Source organism: Capra hircus, chromosome 2, assembly GCF_001704415.2.
Source record: "Capra hircus breed San Clemente chromosome 2, ASM170441v1, whole genome shotgun sequence".
Lineage (NCBI taxonomy): Eukaryota > Metazoa > Chordata > Mammalia > Artiodactyla > Bovidae > Capra > Capra hircus.
Window position 1 is genome coordinate 62,875,535 of NC_030809.1, and position 14,517 is coordinate 62,890,051.

Below are 14,517 nucleotides of genomic sequence, written 5' to 3' on the forward strand. Positions count from 1 at the left end.
TATGTGCTGTGGCCAAACATTTCATTGCTTTTTATTGCCAAGTAGAATTCCCTGATATAGATGTATCATAATATATTTAACCATTCACCTGTTGAATACTTCCAGTTTTGGGTTATTATAAATAAAACTGTTATAGATACATGTACCAGTTTCTGCCTGAACAGAAGTTATCATTTATTTTGGGTCAGTGTCCGAGAGTACAATTGCTGGGTCATTTATCAAGTTTGTTTTTAGTTTTTAAGAGAAACTCTTAGCTATTTTCTATAGTTATCTGTACTGTTATACATTCCCACTATCAGTGGGTGAATGATTTAGTCTCTTCAGAAACTAGCGTTTGAATGTTATCACTGTCTTTAATTTTAACCATTTTGATATGCAAGTAGTCTATGTCATTGTGGTTTTGCTTCCTTAATGGCTGTTGATGTTTTAAAATTAAAAATTACAGGTCACCTTTCCTGATTATGAGAGTATTACTGTATATGTCACAGAAAATCTGCATGAAGAAGAAAGTGATCATTGTGTATAATTCTGCTCCCTTCAGATAATCACTGTTAACATGTAGCATTTTGTTCCAGACTTTAGAGTTTCATTATTTTTTAAAAAACAAAATGGATAGTGTAATGTTTACATTACTTGGTAGATTTTTTCCCCTTAATGTGCTAGATTTTTCAGGGTCATTAATTATGGCATATGTCTGAAGCTTTTAAAAAATGTTTCTAGCCTTTGATAACAGTTGTTTCGCTTATTTATCCTAAGGGAGTAATCCGAGGGTAGTCAAAGAGAATTGTATTGAGAGAGATGTCTGTGACTGCACTTATGGTGGTGAACAGTTGCGAGTAGCTTAGTTATTCTCCAACAGGGCAGTGTCCTCTCAGCTGTTCTTTGCAGCGTTTTCATCAGGCAGTTGTTACCTGAACGTCTGTTGTCGCGGAGAACTGCACACGCTGTAGGGAGAGGGTGAGGGTTAGCGGAGGGGTCCAGGGACCTGCCTGGTAACACAGTGAGTCAGGCAGAGTAGGAACCATCATGGGACAAATAGTGATGCCAGCACGGTGGAACCCCCGCTGAGCCAGGCCTGGGCTTTGACTTGGAGGGACGCCAAGTGCAGGGGGAGACTTGTGAGACGCACTCGCAGTTTTGGACTCTGTGCAGAGGGCTTTTGGGTGTGTGTTTATTTTGGAAGCACGTAAGGGAGGATAAGGAGTGAGCCTTGGTGAGAGATAGTGGTGGGGGTAGGGGAGGTGGCCTTCTGTCTTCTGTTTTCACCACCAGTAAAGCATTCCTTTTGTTTTCAGCTCTGGAGCTCATACGTTAACACTAAGCAAGATCGTGCCACATATATGTAACCTACTAGGAGATCCCAACAGCCAGGTGAGTGTATTTAGCAAGAAAGGAAAATCGTTGGTTTCACAGAGTGAAGGTGCATTTTGATGATGTGTGGGTGGGACTTTATTCATCTCTTAGAGCTCTAGGTATTGTTTGCAATTGTTGGGTTAGTGCCCAGTAGTGCCCAATATGTGGTGTCTTGGGTAGACCTGGGAGCCACTCTGCTCTTCTCTCCAGGTCAGGATGGCCCCCCCATTAGCCTGTAAAGTGACATCATCCAGACTAGCCTCTAAGAGAAGGACACTGTGGTCACCATCTGTGTAGCCAGAGAGGTGGGCATGGGGGAGGGAGCAGTGACCCCCTCCCAGAGAGGGAGAGGTGGGCTGTACAGGGCCGGGGGGCACTTCTTAGAGGTGATGGAAAGGTGCCACGTTTCGCTTTGGGTGGTGGCCACACTGGTGCCCCACTGATGTTTTCTGTAAATTAAAGCAAAAACTGAAAAACAACAGAGCATCACTTCCCTAGCGTCAGGGCAGGTGGGGGTGGCGTTGGTGAGCAGTGAGACCAGCTCAGAAGCCCCGTTCCTCTCTAGGTCTCTCCTAGTGTCATCAGGGGCCCTGGCTGTCACCTTAGCTCACACAGCTGCCTAGATAAAGGGGCTTAACATGGGACAGTGCCTTACAGAAGTGTACACTTTGGCCCTTGAACAACATGGGTTCAGAGCACACAGGTCCCCCTTCAGGCGGAGGTTCATAGTCCACTGCTATACTCCATGGACCCTGGTAATCTGGATCCAAGGAGGCTGAACCACGTGTGTGTGGAGGGTTGGTGCCCTGACCCCCGCCTTGTCCAGGGGTTGACTCTACACTGGGAACAACGTCTCAGATTCAGCCTTGACTGGCAGCAACTGAATTGCACTCCATGGGCAAGTCTGCATTCCTCTCGCTGCCCCAGCTCAGCTCTGAGGGCCCAAGGTCTGAACACTGTCTGCCCTCTCCTCCTCCATGTCTCTGCCCTTCATCCCAGTTGCATTCCTGCCTCCTTTCTGGGGCTCTGCTGTGCTGCCCATTCCTGCTCGATGCTGGGCTATGCTGGTCTCTCTTGCCTGCACCCACTTTCTTCTTTCTATTCATCCTACCCAACCTTTATTGAGAACACTTGACATTGGAAATGTGATTTTCAGATATTTTTATTTTTTGAATCATGCTTTATTGTGCAACATTAATTTAAAAATAACAGAATCAACGTTTAAAAAAGATTCTAACTTACCACATGAACTGTTTTGCCTTTTTGCCCCCTTGATGTATTGTCTCCACTTTGTTTTCTGTGGGAAGAGTAATTTATGCAGGTCATACTCTGAGGCTGTGACTGCTTGCTGCATGGTGTCCTGTCTTTCTTAGAGCAGGAATGCCAGCCGGGCTGGCTGAGGCGCTTTGTTCCTCACTCACGTGCTTACCTGGTGGCTCAGATGGTAAAGGGGGAAGGAAATGGCAGCCCACTCCAGTATTCTTGCCTAGAGAATCCTGTGGACAGAGGAGCCTGGTGGGCTGCTGTCCATAGGGTCGCACAGAGTCGGACACCACTGAAGCAACTTAGCATGCATGCATGCATTGGAGACAGAAATGGCAACCCACTCCAGTATTCTTGCCTGGAGAATCCCAAGGACAGAGGAGCCTGGTGGGCTGCCATCTATGGGGTCGCATAGAGTCGGATACGACTGAAGCGACTTGGCAGCAGCAGCAGCAGATGGTAAAGAATCTGCCACAATGTGGAAGACCTGGGTTCAGTCCATGGGTTGGGAAGATCCCCTGGAGGAGGGCATGGCAGTCCACTCCAGTATTCTTGCCTGGAGAATCCCCGTGGACAGAGGAACCTGGCAGGCTGTAGTCCATGTTGTCGCAAAGAATCAGACACGACTAAGTGACTAAGCGCAGCACAGGTGCTTACTCTGGTCTGAGAGGTGATGTGAGTATTCACGCTGGGCCCGGGAGGCAGAATAGGGGTCATTGAGGCCAGGTTCAGCGGGCAGTCATCGGCCATCTGGAGTAGACAGCATCTGTAGCCAGAGTTTCCCACACTGAGCATCCGAGGAGCCTGAGTGTTCACATCTACCTGAGGAGGGTTTCTCTGCGCGTGAGCGAGTGTGTGCAGACACACAGGCCCGAGGGCCTTATCGCCACCCCTGGGGATGCTACCTGCTCCCCTGACGCCAGCCCCCTCAGGCGCCCCTCCTCCTGGGAGTGTCTGTCCATGTGCTTGTGCTCCTGACTTTACTCGCGTTTTCTTGTCCGTCTTTCCTGCTAGTCTCTGAACCATCAAGGTCCGGATTACTCTGTCTTCTCTTTATCACCCCAGGGCTGCCTTAGGACTGAGTGGATTCTCCAGAGCTGTTTGCATGGCTTTTCCCTCTTAGTTGTGGACGTCTCAGGCTTTTGAGAACAGTTGTGTCTTCCTGGTGCTGTCTGCACTGGGTGCCCAGCATTATGGTCAGCTTCCATCCAGCTCTCAGTCCTTTGGTGCTGGTGGTGGTATGTGTGTGGGTGTGGGTGGGTGTGGGTGTGGGTGTGGGTGGTGGGTGGAGGGCTCTGCATGGTGGTGGTGGTGGTGGTGTGGGAGTGGGTGTGTGTGTGTGTGGGGTGGGGGGGGGTGTGGGTGGAGGGCTCTGCATGGTCCTGCATGTGGCTCCTCACGTCAGTGGGATTTACCTTTAAGGTGAACCCTGTAGACACTCCTGCCCCAGAGGATGTGAGTCCTATGATTGTGGTCTCATTGTACAGTGACCCAGCTCCTCAGTGGACCCCACACACAGGCTGTGTGGCTTAGGATGCTTTTGGCTGCTGAAAGTAATTCAGTCACGAGAGCAGCGGGGACAATGTATTGTCCCCTGTGAAGGGGGCCCGAAGGAGGGAGGCCGCAGGGCGTGTAGCAGTTGTGTGACGTCCCCGGGCCTGTGCGTGCCTGGTTTTCTGCTGGGCTGCCCACCCCCTGGGCTTTCTTCTCTGCAGCTCTGCTCACAGGCCTGGCACGGGTGTAGTGCAGCTGTGTGTGTGTCCGGCCCTCCTGGCAGATGAAAATGTGATGTTCCTTTGTCCCTGTCGTGTTTTCAGCTTTTTTATATTGAAAGGTTCACGTTTAGAAGTGGAGAGAGGGTTATGCTGCACCCCTCATCACGCAGCCTCAGCAGCGGACCACTCAAGGCCAGTTTACTTTCATCGCTTTTGCTCCCCCACCCCATCATTTGGAAGCAGAATGTATTGAATGGATGATTTTGAAGGAAATCTTAGCCATCAGGTGGTTTAATTCTTGACTAATCTCAACACCACTGTTGCTTCCTGCCCCTTTAGAATGGCTCGTTCCCTTGTGCCATTAAATGCTCAGTCCATGTACGCTTCCCCCCCCCCCCCCCCGGGTCTCCTGTGGTATAGTGTTCCCTGCGTTTCTTTCCCCAAGTGGAGAGATGTTTTCCAGAAGCTTTCCTCAGGTTTCCTGTCGCATCTCATGGTTGAGAGTTGTATCTCGGGGGAGGGACAGGAGCATGGGGTGGCTTTACACTCATGATGTAAACAGCTAAATGTTTCCTTCCTAGCTGAAGTCAGGGTTTCCCCCTTTGGGGTGTGGGTTGCAGAACAGGGCCTATGTCTGTTGCCTAGGAGTACAGGGCAAAGGCAGCCAGCAGTCTTGAGACACTTGCTCAGCAGGGCGTTCCTCACCGGATTGGAGAAGGAAATGGCAACCCACTCCAGTATTCTTGCCTGGAAAATCCCATGAACAGAGGACCCTGGTAGGCTACAGTCCATGGGATCAAAAAGAGTCGGACACGACTGAGCGACTTCACTTTCACTTTCTGCCAGATAGGGGAAACTCCAGTTCTGCCTGGAAACCTCTGATATACCTTCATTAGCTGCCCAGCTGGCCTCAGGCAGTGAGGTATTGTGTCTGCATGCCCTCACCACCCCCCCCCGCCGTCTGCTGTCTGTTTTCCTGAGGAGTTTGATCTGCTATGAAGGATGGGGTGACTTTGGCCTTGCAGGAGTTTCTGGGGCCCTCCCTTTCTCTGAGGGTGAGGTTTCCCCTTGAGTTTCAGGCTGTGTAGGGAGCCTGTTTCCTGCCACTCACATCTGGGTGTGTGTAATGAGGTGAAGTGACAGGCACGTCCTGGGGCCCTTGTCTTTTGCTACCTGAGTGGTCCAAGCTGTTGGGGTTCCTTTGCAAGGTGCGCCTGCGGGTGGCCACAAGCCAGACTGGGACCTACCTCGTTGCATGTCGAGGTGAACACTGCTTTATCCCTTCAGCCTCAATTGACTTGCTTCAGGGACACTTGTTTTCTCAGCTGGGTTACAATACTCTGTAGTGCCACACACAGTCTCTTCTGTGATTCTTGAATTGAGAGTCGTTCAACTGACCCCGTAGCTTTCTGAGCCTGAAGAGTAGTTATTTAAAGGCTAAGGTTGTTTTTCTGTAAGATGTAGATAATACCAGCTCCACCAGCCATTGTGTTGAGTGCTTTATATTCAGGACCACAGGGCACAAACAGCTGGCCTGAACTTGAATTTCAGCCTACAGATGTGTGTGTGTCTATACACGTGTCTGCAGGGTGATTTTTACTTTTGGAGTTTGGACACGTTTACATTTGGGAGATGTGTATTTCTGATTTTTCTGCAAAGAGTGAGGATGAGGCAGAGCTGTACTTGCAGCACCCCAGTATGTGTGCCCTCATGGCCATGAGCTGGTGGCATGCTGGCAGCTGCCTGCCTGAGGCCGCATTCCCCTGTCCTCTGCCCTCGGGGTCCCCTCCCGGGGTCCTGGGTCCTCATCCTCCCACCCTGTTCTGCCCATCGTGTTACCTGCCTGGGCCATGTGGCACCCTAGTTTGGTACCTAATAGGCAGTCAGATATTTGTTGAATTGAATCCATTATTTTTTTAACCCCAAAGCAACCTTCCAGTTATGAAGGAGGAAATTGAGATTAAAAGAATTAAAATATTTTGTCTAAAGTTACATAGTCTCTAAATGGCCAAGTAGGTCCTGAGGGCTACTTTGACTCTGAGCCTAGTAATTTTGTTGATTGATTGATTGAATGAATGAGTGATTCTTTGAATTCTGTAGTGCTTTACAGTTTTCTGAAGTTACACACACAATTTCATATAGTAGTCCCATGCTGCCGCTGCTGCTAAGTCGCTTCAGTCGTGTCCGGCTCTGTGCGACCCCATAGATGGCAGCCCACGAGGCTCCCCTGTCCCTGGGATTCTCCAGGCAAGAACACTGGAGTGGGTTTGCCATTTCCTTCTCCAGTGCATGAAAGTGAAAAGTGAAAGGGAAGTCGCTCAGTCGTGTCCGACTCCCAGCCACCACATGGACTGCAGCCCACCAGGCTCCTCCATCCATGGGATTTTCCAGGCAAGAGTACTGGAGTGGGTTGCCATTGCCTTCTCCAAGTAGTCCCATAATAACCCCCTTTTCACTCCTGTATTGCCCCGCCCCCTTCCCTCTCCATGCTGGCAACCACTAGTGTGTTTTCTCTATCCGAATGTTTCTTTTTTGATTTATTCACTAGTTTGTTGTGTTTTTTAGATTCCACATATAAGTGATATCAGTGTTTGCCTTTCTCTGTCGGACTTATTCCACTTAGAAGGCTAGTCATTTTTCCACTAAATCTCTTAAACTCTTTATAGCCGGACTTGTAAGTAGCAGACAGGATATTGATTGCTCTTTAAAGAGTTTCCGCAGTGTGACCTGCTCTGGCTCTGAGCAGACACCATGATTAGAAAGTAAGCAGTGGTGATGCACCTGTCATTATTTCAGACAGTGGCATTGACTGCTTTTGTAAGATGTGCATGTCTCAATATGAAAATGTTTCCTGACATCAGAAATTTTTTCCTTTCCAAAATAGTCTGGTAGTCTCTGTTATTAAGCTCAGGCTACCATGGCAGAATACCATAGACGGGGAGGCTTGAACAAGTGAAATTTCTTTCTGGCAGTCCTGGATCAGGGTGCCAGCATGGCTGGCTCTGGTGAGGGTTCTCATCCCATTTTGCAGACATAGAGAGCTCTCTTGGCGTCTCTCTTACAAAGACAGCCCTCCTGTCGTATCAGGCCCACTCGTATGACCTCATTTAACCTGAATTCCCTTCTTCATAGGCCCTGTCTCTGTCTGCAGTCACATTGGGCTTCAATAGAGGAATTTTTGCAGGGGCTGGCACTGGTGGTGGTGGGGTGTCAAATACACAGTTCGGTACATAGCATCAGGTTTTAGGTGAGAAGATAGCAAGAACCTGGAGTTTGCCTGTCTATCACAAGGGAAAAAATGTGAGTAAAATTACCTGTCATGCACTACTGTTAATCATAGGGTGACTTGCAGTGTTCAGGATTGTAAATTGTTCGTATTCCTACTTCCTTCACTCTCTGTTTCTTTGATTTCATTGCTTGAGACCAAATCTGGAATCATGTTGTTCTCCGGTCTGTACCTGCTCTCCTCCACCGGGTAACCCTACAGGCTGGCCTTGAATTCATTGGATTAAAATTTTTTTTTTCTTTCCACCTTTTTACTGGCAAAGTTTTAGACCTGTAGAAAAATGGAAAGGGTAGTATAGTGAACAGCCATATTTACCATTTAACGTTTTGTCATATTTGTTTTATAACTCAACATGAATACTTATGCACACGTGTACACACATATACACAGAGAAATACTTTTTATTCTTGAACCATTTGAAAGTATCTAGCACACATGATCTTTTTACTTCTATATAATAACAGATATTTTTATATAATCACATGTTGTTTTCACATGAGAAATTTAACATTGATAAACTGTTAAGTTAGTACAAAAGTAATTGCAGTTTTGGGCCATAGATTTTAAATCACTATAACTAGGCTCAAACACATGTTTATTAATCAGAATAGGAACCGTTGGAATCAACATACTTTGCCAACGAGAAGTAAGTTTGTTTATTCCTGTAGCATAAAAATCCATGCTTTGGGATTCGATGAACTCTTGGAAAGCATTTCCTGCCTCCTTCTGGTTTGTAGGTGTTTTCCCTGCAAAAAGTTGTAGAGATGCTTGAAGAGGTTGTAGCTGGTTGGTGAGAGGTGAGGTGAACGTGTGGATAAGGCAAAACGTCATAGCCCAATTTGTTCAACTTTTGAGTTTTTGGTTGTGCAGCATGTGATCAGGCATGTTGTGGAGAAGAACTGGGCCCATTCTGTTGGCCCATTCTAGCTGCAGGCATTGCAGTTTCCAGCACATTTCCTCCATCCGCTGAGCATACTTCTCGGATGTCATGGTTTCACTGGAATTCTGAAAGCTGTAGTGGATCAGATGGGCAGGAGACCACCAAAGAGTAACCATGACCTTTTTTTGGTGCACGTCTGGCTTTGAGAAGTGCTTTGGAGCTGCCTCTCAGTCCAACCACAGAGCTGGTCAATCGCCAGTTGTTGTATAAAATCCACTTTTAATTGCCTGCCAGGCTCCTCTGTCCATGGAATTCTCTAGGCAAGAATACTGGAGTGGGTTGCCATTTTCTTCTCCAGGGGTTTAATTGCACATCACAATTCAATTGAGAAATGGTTTGTTGTCATATAGAATAAGAGAAGACGACAATTCAAAACAGGTTTTGTTTTTTTTTTTTTTTTCGGTCAGCTCATGAGGCACCCACTTATCGAACTTTTCCACCTTTCCAATTTGCTTCAAATGCTGAATGATCAGAATTAGCAATGTTGAGTTCTTTGGCAACTTCTCCTGTAGTTTTAAGAGGATCAGCTTCGATGATTGCTCTCAGTTAGTTGTTGTCAACTTCCAGTGGCCGGCCGCTGCACTCCTCATCTGCAAGGCTCTTGTCTTCTTTGCAGAACTTCTTGAACCACCACTGCACTGTATGTTCATTAGCAGTTCCTGGGCTAAATGTGATGTTGTCTGCACTGTTTTACAACCCATTTTGAACTCAAATAAAAAATCACTCATATTTACTTTTCATGTAACATCATTTATATAGTCTAAAATAAACAGTATGTAAATTAGCAATTAAACAAAGTGAGAAATGTGCATTAAAATGATGTATAACACAACCACATTTATTTATTAAGAATGTATTCCAATATCAAATGGCAAAGTTCAACAATCCAAAATCCCAGTTACTTTTGCACCAGCCTAATGTTTGGTATATATACAGTCCATATTCAAATTCCCCCATTTTCCGTTTGTTTTTTTTTTTTTTTTTTAAATAAAGTTCTTTCTGTCTCTGGAGCCTTATTTATCTGGACCTTTCCCCCCGTCTGTGTTTGGCCAGACTGCTGAAGCTTATGCTGCGCTGCTCTGCCTTCATGCCTCCGCACTGGCTGGTTACCTGTTTGGAGCCTGTCTCATCCCATTTCTTCCTCCTGAAATGCTGTTTCTAAGCACATTTTAAGTGGTTCCTTCCTCTTCCATAAACTGTTTCTTGGTATCCTCTGGTGTGCTCAGTCCCCTCTGCTGTGTGAGCTCTCTGTACTCTTTTGTATAACATTTATTACATCCTATCCTGTATTAAATGTAGAATTTATGGACTTTTTCCCATCTACCTTTTAGAACTTTGCACTTCTTGAATTCAGGTGCTGTGTAACCTTTACCACACTTTTCTGTTGCTAAGTATTTGTTTAATTGGCCTACATCCAGAATGCTACATGGTTTTTTTTTTTTTTTTTTTTAAGAATAATTCACTTATTTGTAGTGTTTTCCACTTTGGTCTGAAATTTCTAGTTTCCAGACATCATCTTAAAGGATGAAAAGAACTAAGGGGTATAGACTTTAACATGGACACAGGGTTGGGATCTGAATTTTTTTACCATGCTCTCTGGAGTTGTGCCCACAGAGTCAGAGCTGTCAAAGCATGGCTTTGTCTCATCCCATGTCTCTAAGGGGTTGTGTTCAGAGTCACGTCGGTGAGTGGGTGATGAACTTGGGGTGTTGGATAGCCTGTTGTGTCCGCAGCAGGAAGCGCTGGGGAATGACACAGAGCAGCTGTAAGATCTCTTCTTTTATATCTAGGTTCGAGATGCAGCAATAAACAGCTTAGTGGAAATTTACAGACATGTAGGAGAACGTGTGAGGGCAGATCTCAGTAAGAAAGGATTGCCACAGTCCCGGTGAGTTCAGACATTTTCCTTCTCTTGCTCTTTCCCTCTTCTTTCTCAGTTAACATCTTGGTTTGCACTGCTTATTTTGTTATGGGGTAATTTTTTTTGAAAGACTATATGGTGAGAAGATTGGTGGATGGTGATCTTGTCCAGATCATGTCTCAGGGGTCCCCTTTCATTCCACTTGCTCAAAAGTAAGACTTTTCTCACCCAGACATCTGACCTGATCCCATGCCACAGACTGTTTTTAGAAGCATATTTAAAAGTGGTTGGTGTTGAAAGATTTTGCATTCTCTGGGTTCATGTGGTTCTACACTTCGTATGTACATGGAACCTGGTATCTTGGGGCCTTGGAATGTATTTGTTTGAATGAAGCCTTTCCCAGATAAATCTGGATAGAAATATATCAGTGATAATTCTGGACATCTTTGAGATGTTAGCCTTCTGGCTAGTAATGCCAGTTTCAACATCCAAGTCTCCAGTGCAAGGAGATTATTGTCTTACCATATCGAGAGTCCCCTTGAGTCCACAGATGTTTCTGTTGTCAGACTTTTAAAAATAATGAAAAATCAGTTATCTATGATTTTTAACTATGATGTAGAAATTTTATACCAAATGAATTTTAAACCTTTTGACTGTCTAATTGGGAGAAAGTAATGTGAAAACCCTGGGAAGTTAGGCCTGGATGGGACTCACCAAGTGATTTATCTGGACCTGTCATTGTGCTCAGGGGGACAGCTGAGGCCCAGTGACAGGAAGTGACTGGAGACATGACCCAGCTAGAAAGTCAGGGCTCAAGCTGATATTCTGTGCTTCATTTTCTCTATCCATTCCACAGATGAGCTTGCAGAGTATTGGGCATCTCCATCTGGGGCAGAATATTGAGATACACAGGAGCCACCTGTCGTGACGTCCCTCAGTTGAATGTGATTGGAGTGGGTGACTGACCCTGCAGTCAGGGTGCCAGTGGCACTTGAGGGGGGACATCCTTCCTTGTTGAGTGTCACATCTGACCCCAGTGTTGCTTTCATCATGGTCCCTGGGCCTTTGTTTTTTTTTTTTTTTAAAGCACTACAGAACAGTAGAAGGTGCTGGGGATACTCTGTACTAGCAGACAGCGTGATCCATGAGCCCTGGGGTAGGAGTCAGCAGTCACTGTGGTGGACACCAGCCATTTACACTGAAGCCTTGCAGTGGACAGGGCCAACAGACCAGAATCGAACTACTTTTCATGTTTTTTACATGAAGGTAGTCTGTGAGAACAGGGCTTTTTAATTCCTGTATTTTATGAACCTCCACCTTGTAGTCTCTGAATATATAGTGAGAACACTTGGGAGGGAGAACTACAAAGTACTGACCAGGCTCTTAGGGAAAACTGGAGACTGCAGGGAAGCAGGGGCTAGTTAGTGATGATGTCACCATCATTGCTGGAGAAATGGGTCTCGGGCCGTGAGAGCCTCTCCTGCCCAAGGCCTGGTGTCACCATGCTGAGTGCCTCATGGTGAGCCTAGGCCATGGCGGGCCTGTCTTGCCCATGGGATTCCTGTGTCATATTCAGCGGTTGCTACAGCAGCTGACAGCTGGGCACGTAACATGGTGAAACTGAGGTCTGGCGAGGTGGGCACAGAGGGCAAGTCACATTGCAGACCGAGGCGTCCTTACGTAGGCCTGCATGTGGGGTTGGCCTGGGCTCTGCCTGGACACTAGAATGTGGGGCTGCCCGTTATGTCCACAGAGGGGTTGGGAGTCTGGCCCAGGTGTGGCTGCCTACCTGCCTTCCTGTTGGGACTCTGGCATTGTGGAGCCTTTGGCAGTGCTGGGTGAACAGCCCCACAAACCCTGGCCCTCAGATTTAATGAGCTTGCCTAGTGCCAGCATTCCATGCGTCTTGTCCCGGCTTGTGGCTGGGAATTGAGCATGTCCTGTGTGACTCCACCAGGAGAAACTCCAGGAATCTTGAGTCTAGTTTCCTGTGGTCCTCACCCCTTTGCTGATTTTCCTTTCTGTCCTTTTATATTGTAATAATCACAGCTGTCAGTGTGACTCTGTGCCGAGGCCCTGAGTCCTCCCAGTGACTCGTGAAACCTGGACTGGTCTTAGGGACTCCACAGAGTGAGTTAGGTAAGGTCCTGGAGCTGGGGCTAGAGCCTTCTCTTGCAGACTCCCAGTCTTGGTTTTTTCCCCACTGTCAACTCTACTCCCTTAAACAAAGAAAAAAAAAGATTAAAAAGAAGTAACAGAAGAGTTAGTGCCTCTGTGGTTAGGAATGAGAGTTTCCACTGTCTCATGTTAGCTGAAATCCTTCCTCAAATTCTGGACCAAAAGGAGAGGGTAAGCCTAAGGAAGTGACCCACAGCTTTATAGCCATTGTCATAAAGCGGGCAGACACAGTGCTTGAAGAACTAGGCTGTTAGTTCTTTATAAAACTTGACTGGAAGAATCGGAAACTTCATTTATCTTTATATTTATTACAAGACAGTTACATAAAATCTTGCACTATGAGGGTCAGAAGCTCTGACTGTCACCTCAGTTTTGATGGGGAGGAGTCCAGATAGAATAGGTCATAGAAAGAATCTCCTTCTGTCATTTGGAAAGCACAGCCTCTGCTCTGTGTGGCTCCAGGTGGCCGGCTAGAATACTCTGAGTATCCTAGACTTCTTTTACATCATTATAGGTTTTTTGTTGTTGTTACAGGAGCATCGAAGAGTCTTTAGCTTGGCAAGATTCCATAGCACTAACAAAATATTGTGGAATTTGCTTAATGTTTTCTAAAACTTGCCTTTAGTCCTGGAATAAAAAATGTTGCCCTCTAGCAGCTGTCCTTGGCATTCCAGTGGTTAAGAATCCACGTGTCCATTTCAGGAGACACAATTTTGATACCTGGTTGGGGAACTAGGATCCCACATGCCGTGCAACGCAGCAGAAAAAGAGAAAATGTTATCTTCTCATGAGTTTGTTCATTGAGTGAGTACTGTATTTGAGAAGAAGGTTAGTTATGTCTCTAGGAAATAAAATACATGATGACAGAGGATGCCTTTCTCATGTCAGCTAACTGATGTAGTAAGAGTGATCTGATTTAGGCAGCAGTTTTCTTTGCCCATTTCACAAAGGAGAGAGAGTTGCGTATTCTTCAGCTTCACTTTGAAGGAGCTGGAATCATCCTTTGGGGCCGTGTGTTCCATTCTTATTTGAGTATGTCATCTGTTGGCTAAAGTCACTTTCATCCAGGGGAGAGAGAGGAGATATTCAGCCCAATCTCCATCTTGGAGGGTGTCCCCTGTGTAGGGTCTCAGCACAGCTGCGCTGTGAACGTCAGTCAGCACAGTGTTTGGACATTTTCTGTTGTTTTACACATGTTATTTTCACAATCCACATGCATGATGTGTTCAGAAACCGAGTCCTACACGCTTCACTTCTCACTGTCCATTTTAAGAGGCCATATCGCAGTAGGATATTTGTGAGATGTCTCTGGATCTAAGGAAAATGTCGGTAGGTTCCTGTCACTTACTGTCCAAGGCTTCCCTTCACAGACAGATGCTGTCTGCCCACGTGGACACTCACTGTCACCCCACTGTATATGCCAGAAAATATTTCTATTCCGTATGGTATGATTTAGTTTGTGAGGCTTTGGTAAAATGATTGCTGGTGTGAAATTTCTTCTGGAACCATCATTTGGGAACCAAGCTCCTGAAACAGCAGCTGCTTTAAATCTGATGATAGTTTTAAGTTCTGCTGCTGCTGCTGCTAAGTCGCTTCAGTCGTGTCCGACTCTGTGCGACCCCATAGACGGCAGCCCACCAGGCTCCCCCGTCCCTGGGATTCTCCAGGCAAGAACACTGGAGTGGGTTGCCATTTCCTTCTCCAATGCGTGAACATGAAAAGTGAAAGTGAAGTCGCTCAGTCGTGCCCACCTCTTAGTGACCCCCTTGACTGCAGCCTACCAGGCTTCTCCGTCCATGGGATTTTCCAGGCAAGAGTACTGGAGTGGGTTGCCATTCTAGATAGAGCTTAAACATGTCGTTGGATGCATTTTAACTCTTTGGTGAACTTTCTTTGTGAGCCTGCAGTTTTGAATATTGCT

General features: G+C 46.4%; 1 protein-coding gene across 1 annotated transcript in view; it reads left to right on the forward strand.

Annotated features, from left to right (window-relative positions):
• The window catches only part of CLASP1 (cytoplasmic linker associated protein 1), a 276,810-nt gene that overhangs the window by 100,605 nt on the left and 161,688 nt on the right, over positions 1 to 14,517 (forward strand). The window contains 2 exon segments of the mRNA XM_018061634.1: positions 1,296 to 1,371; positions 10,348 to 10,445. Of these exon segments, the coding sequence (XP_017917123.1) occupies positions 1,296 to 1,371; positions 10,348 to 10,445 (174 nt within the window).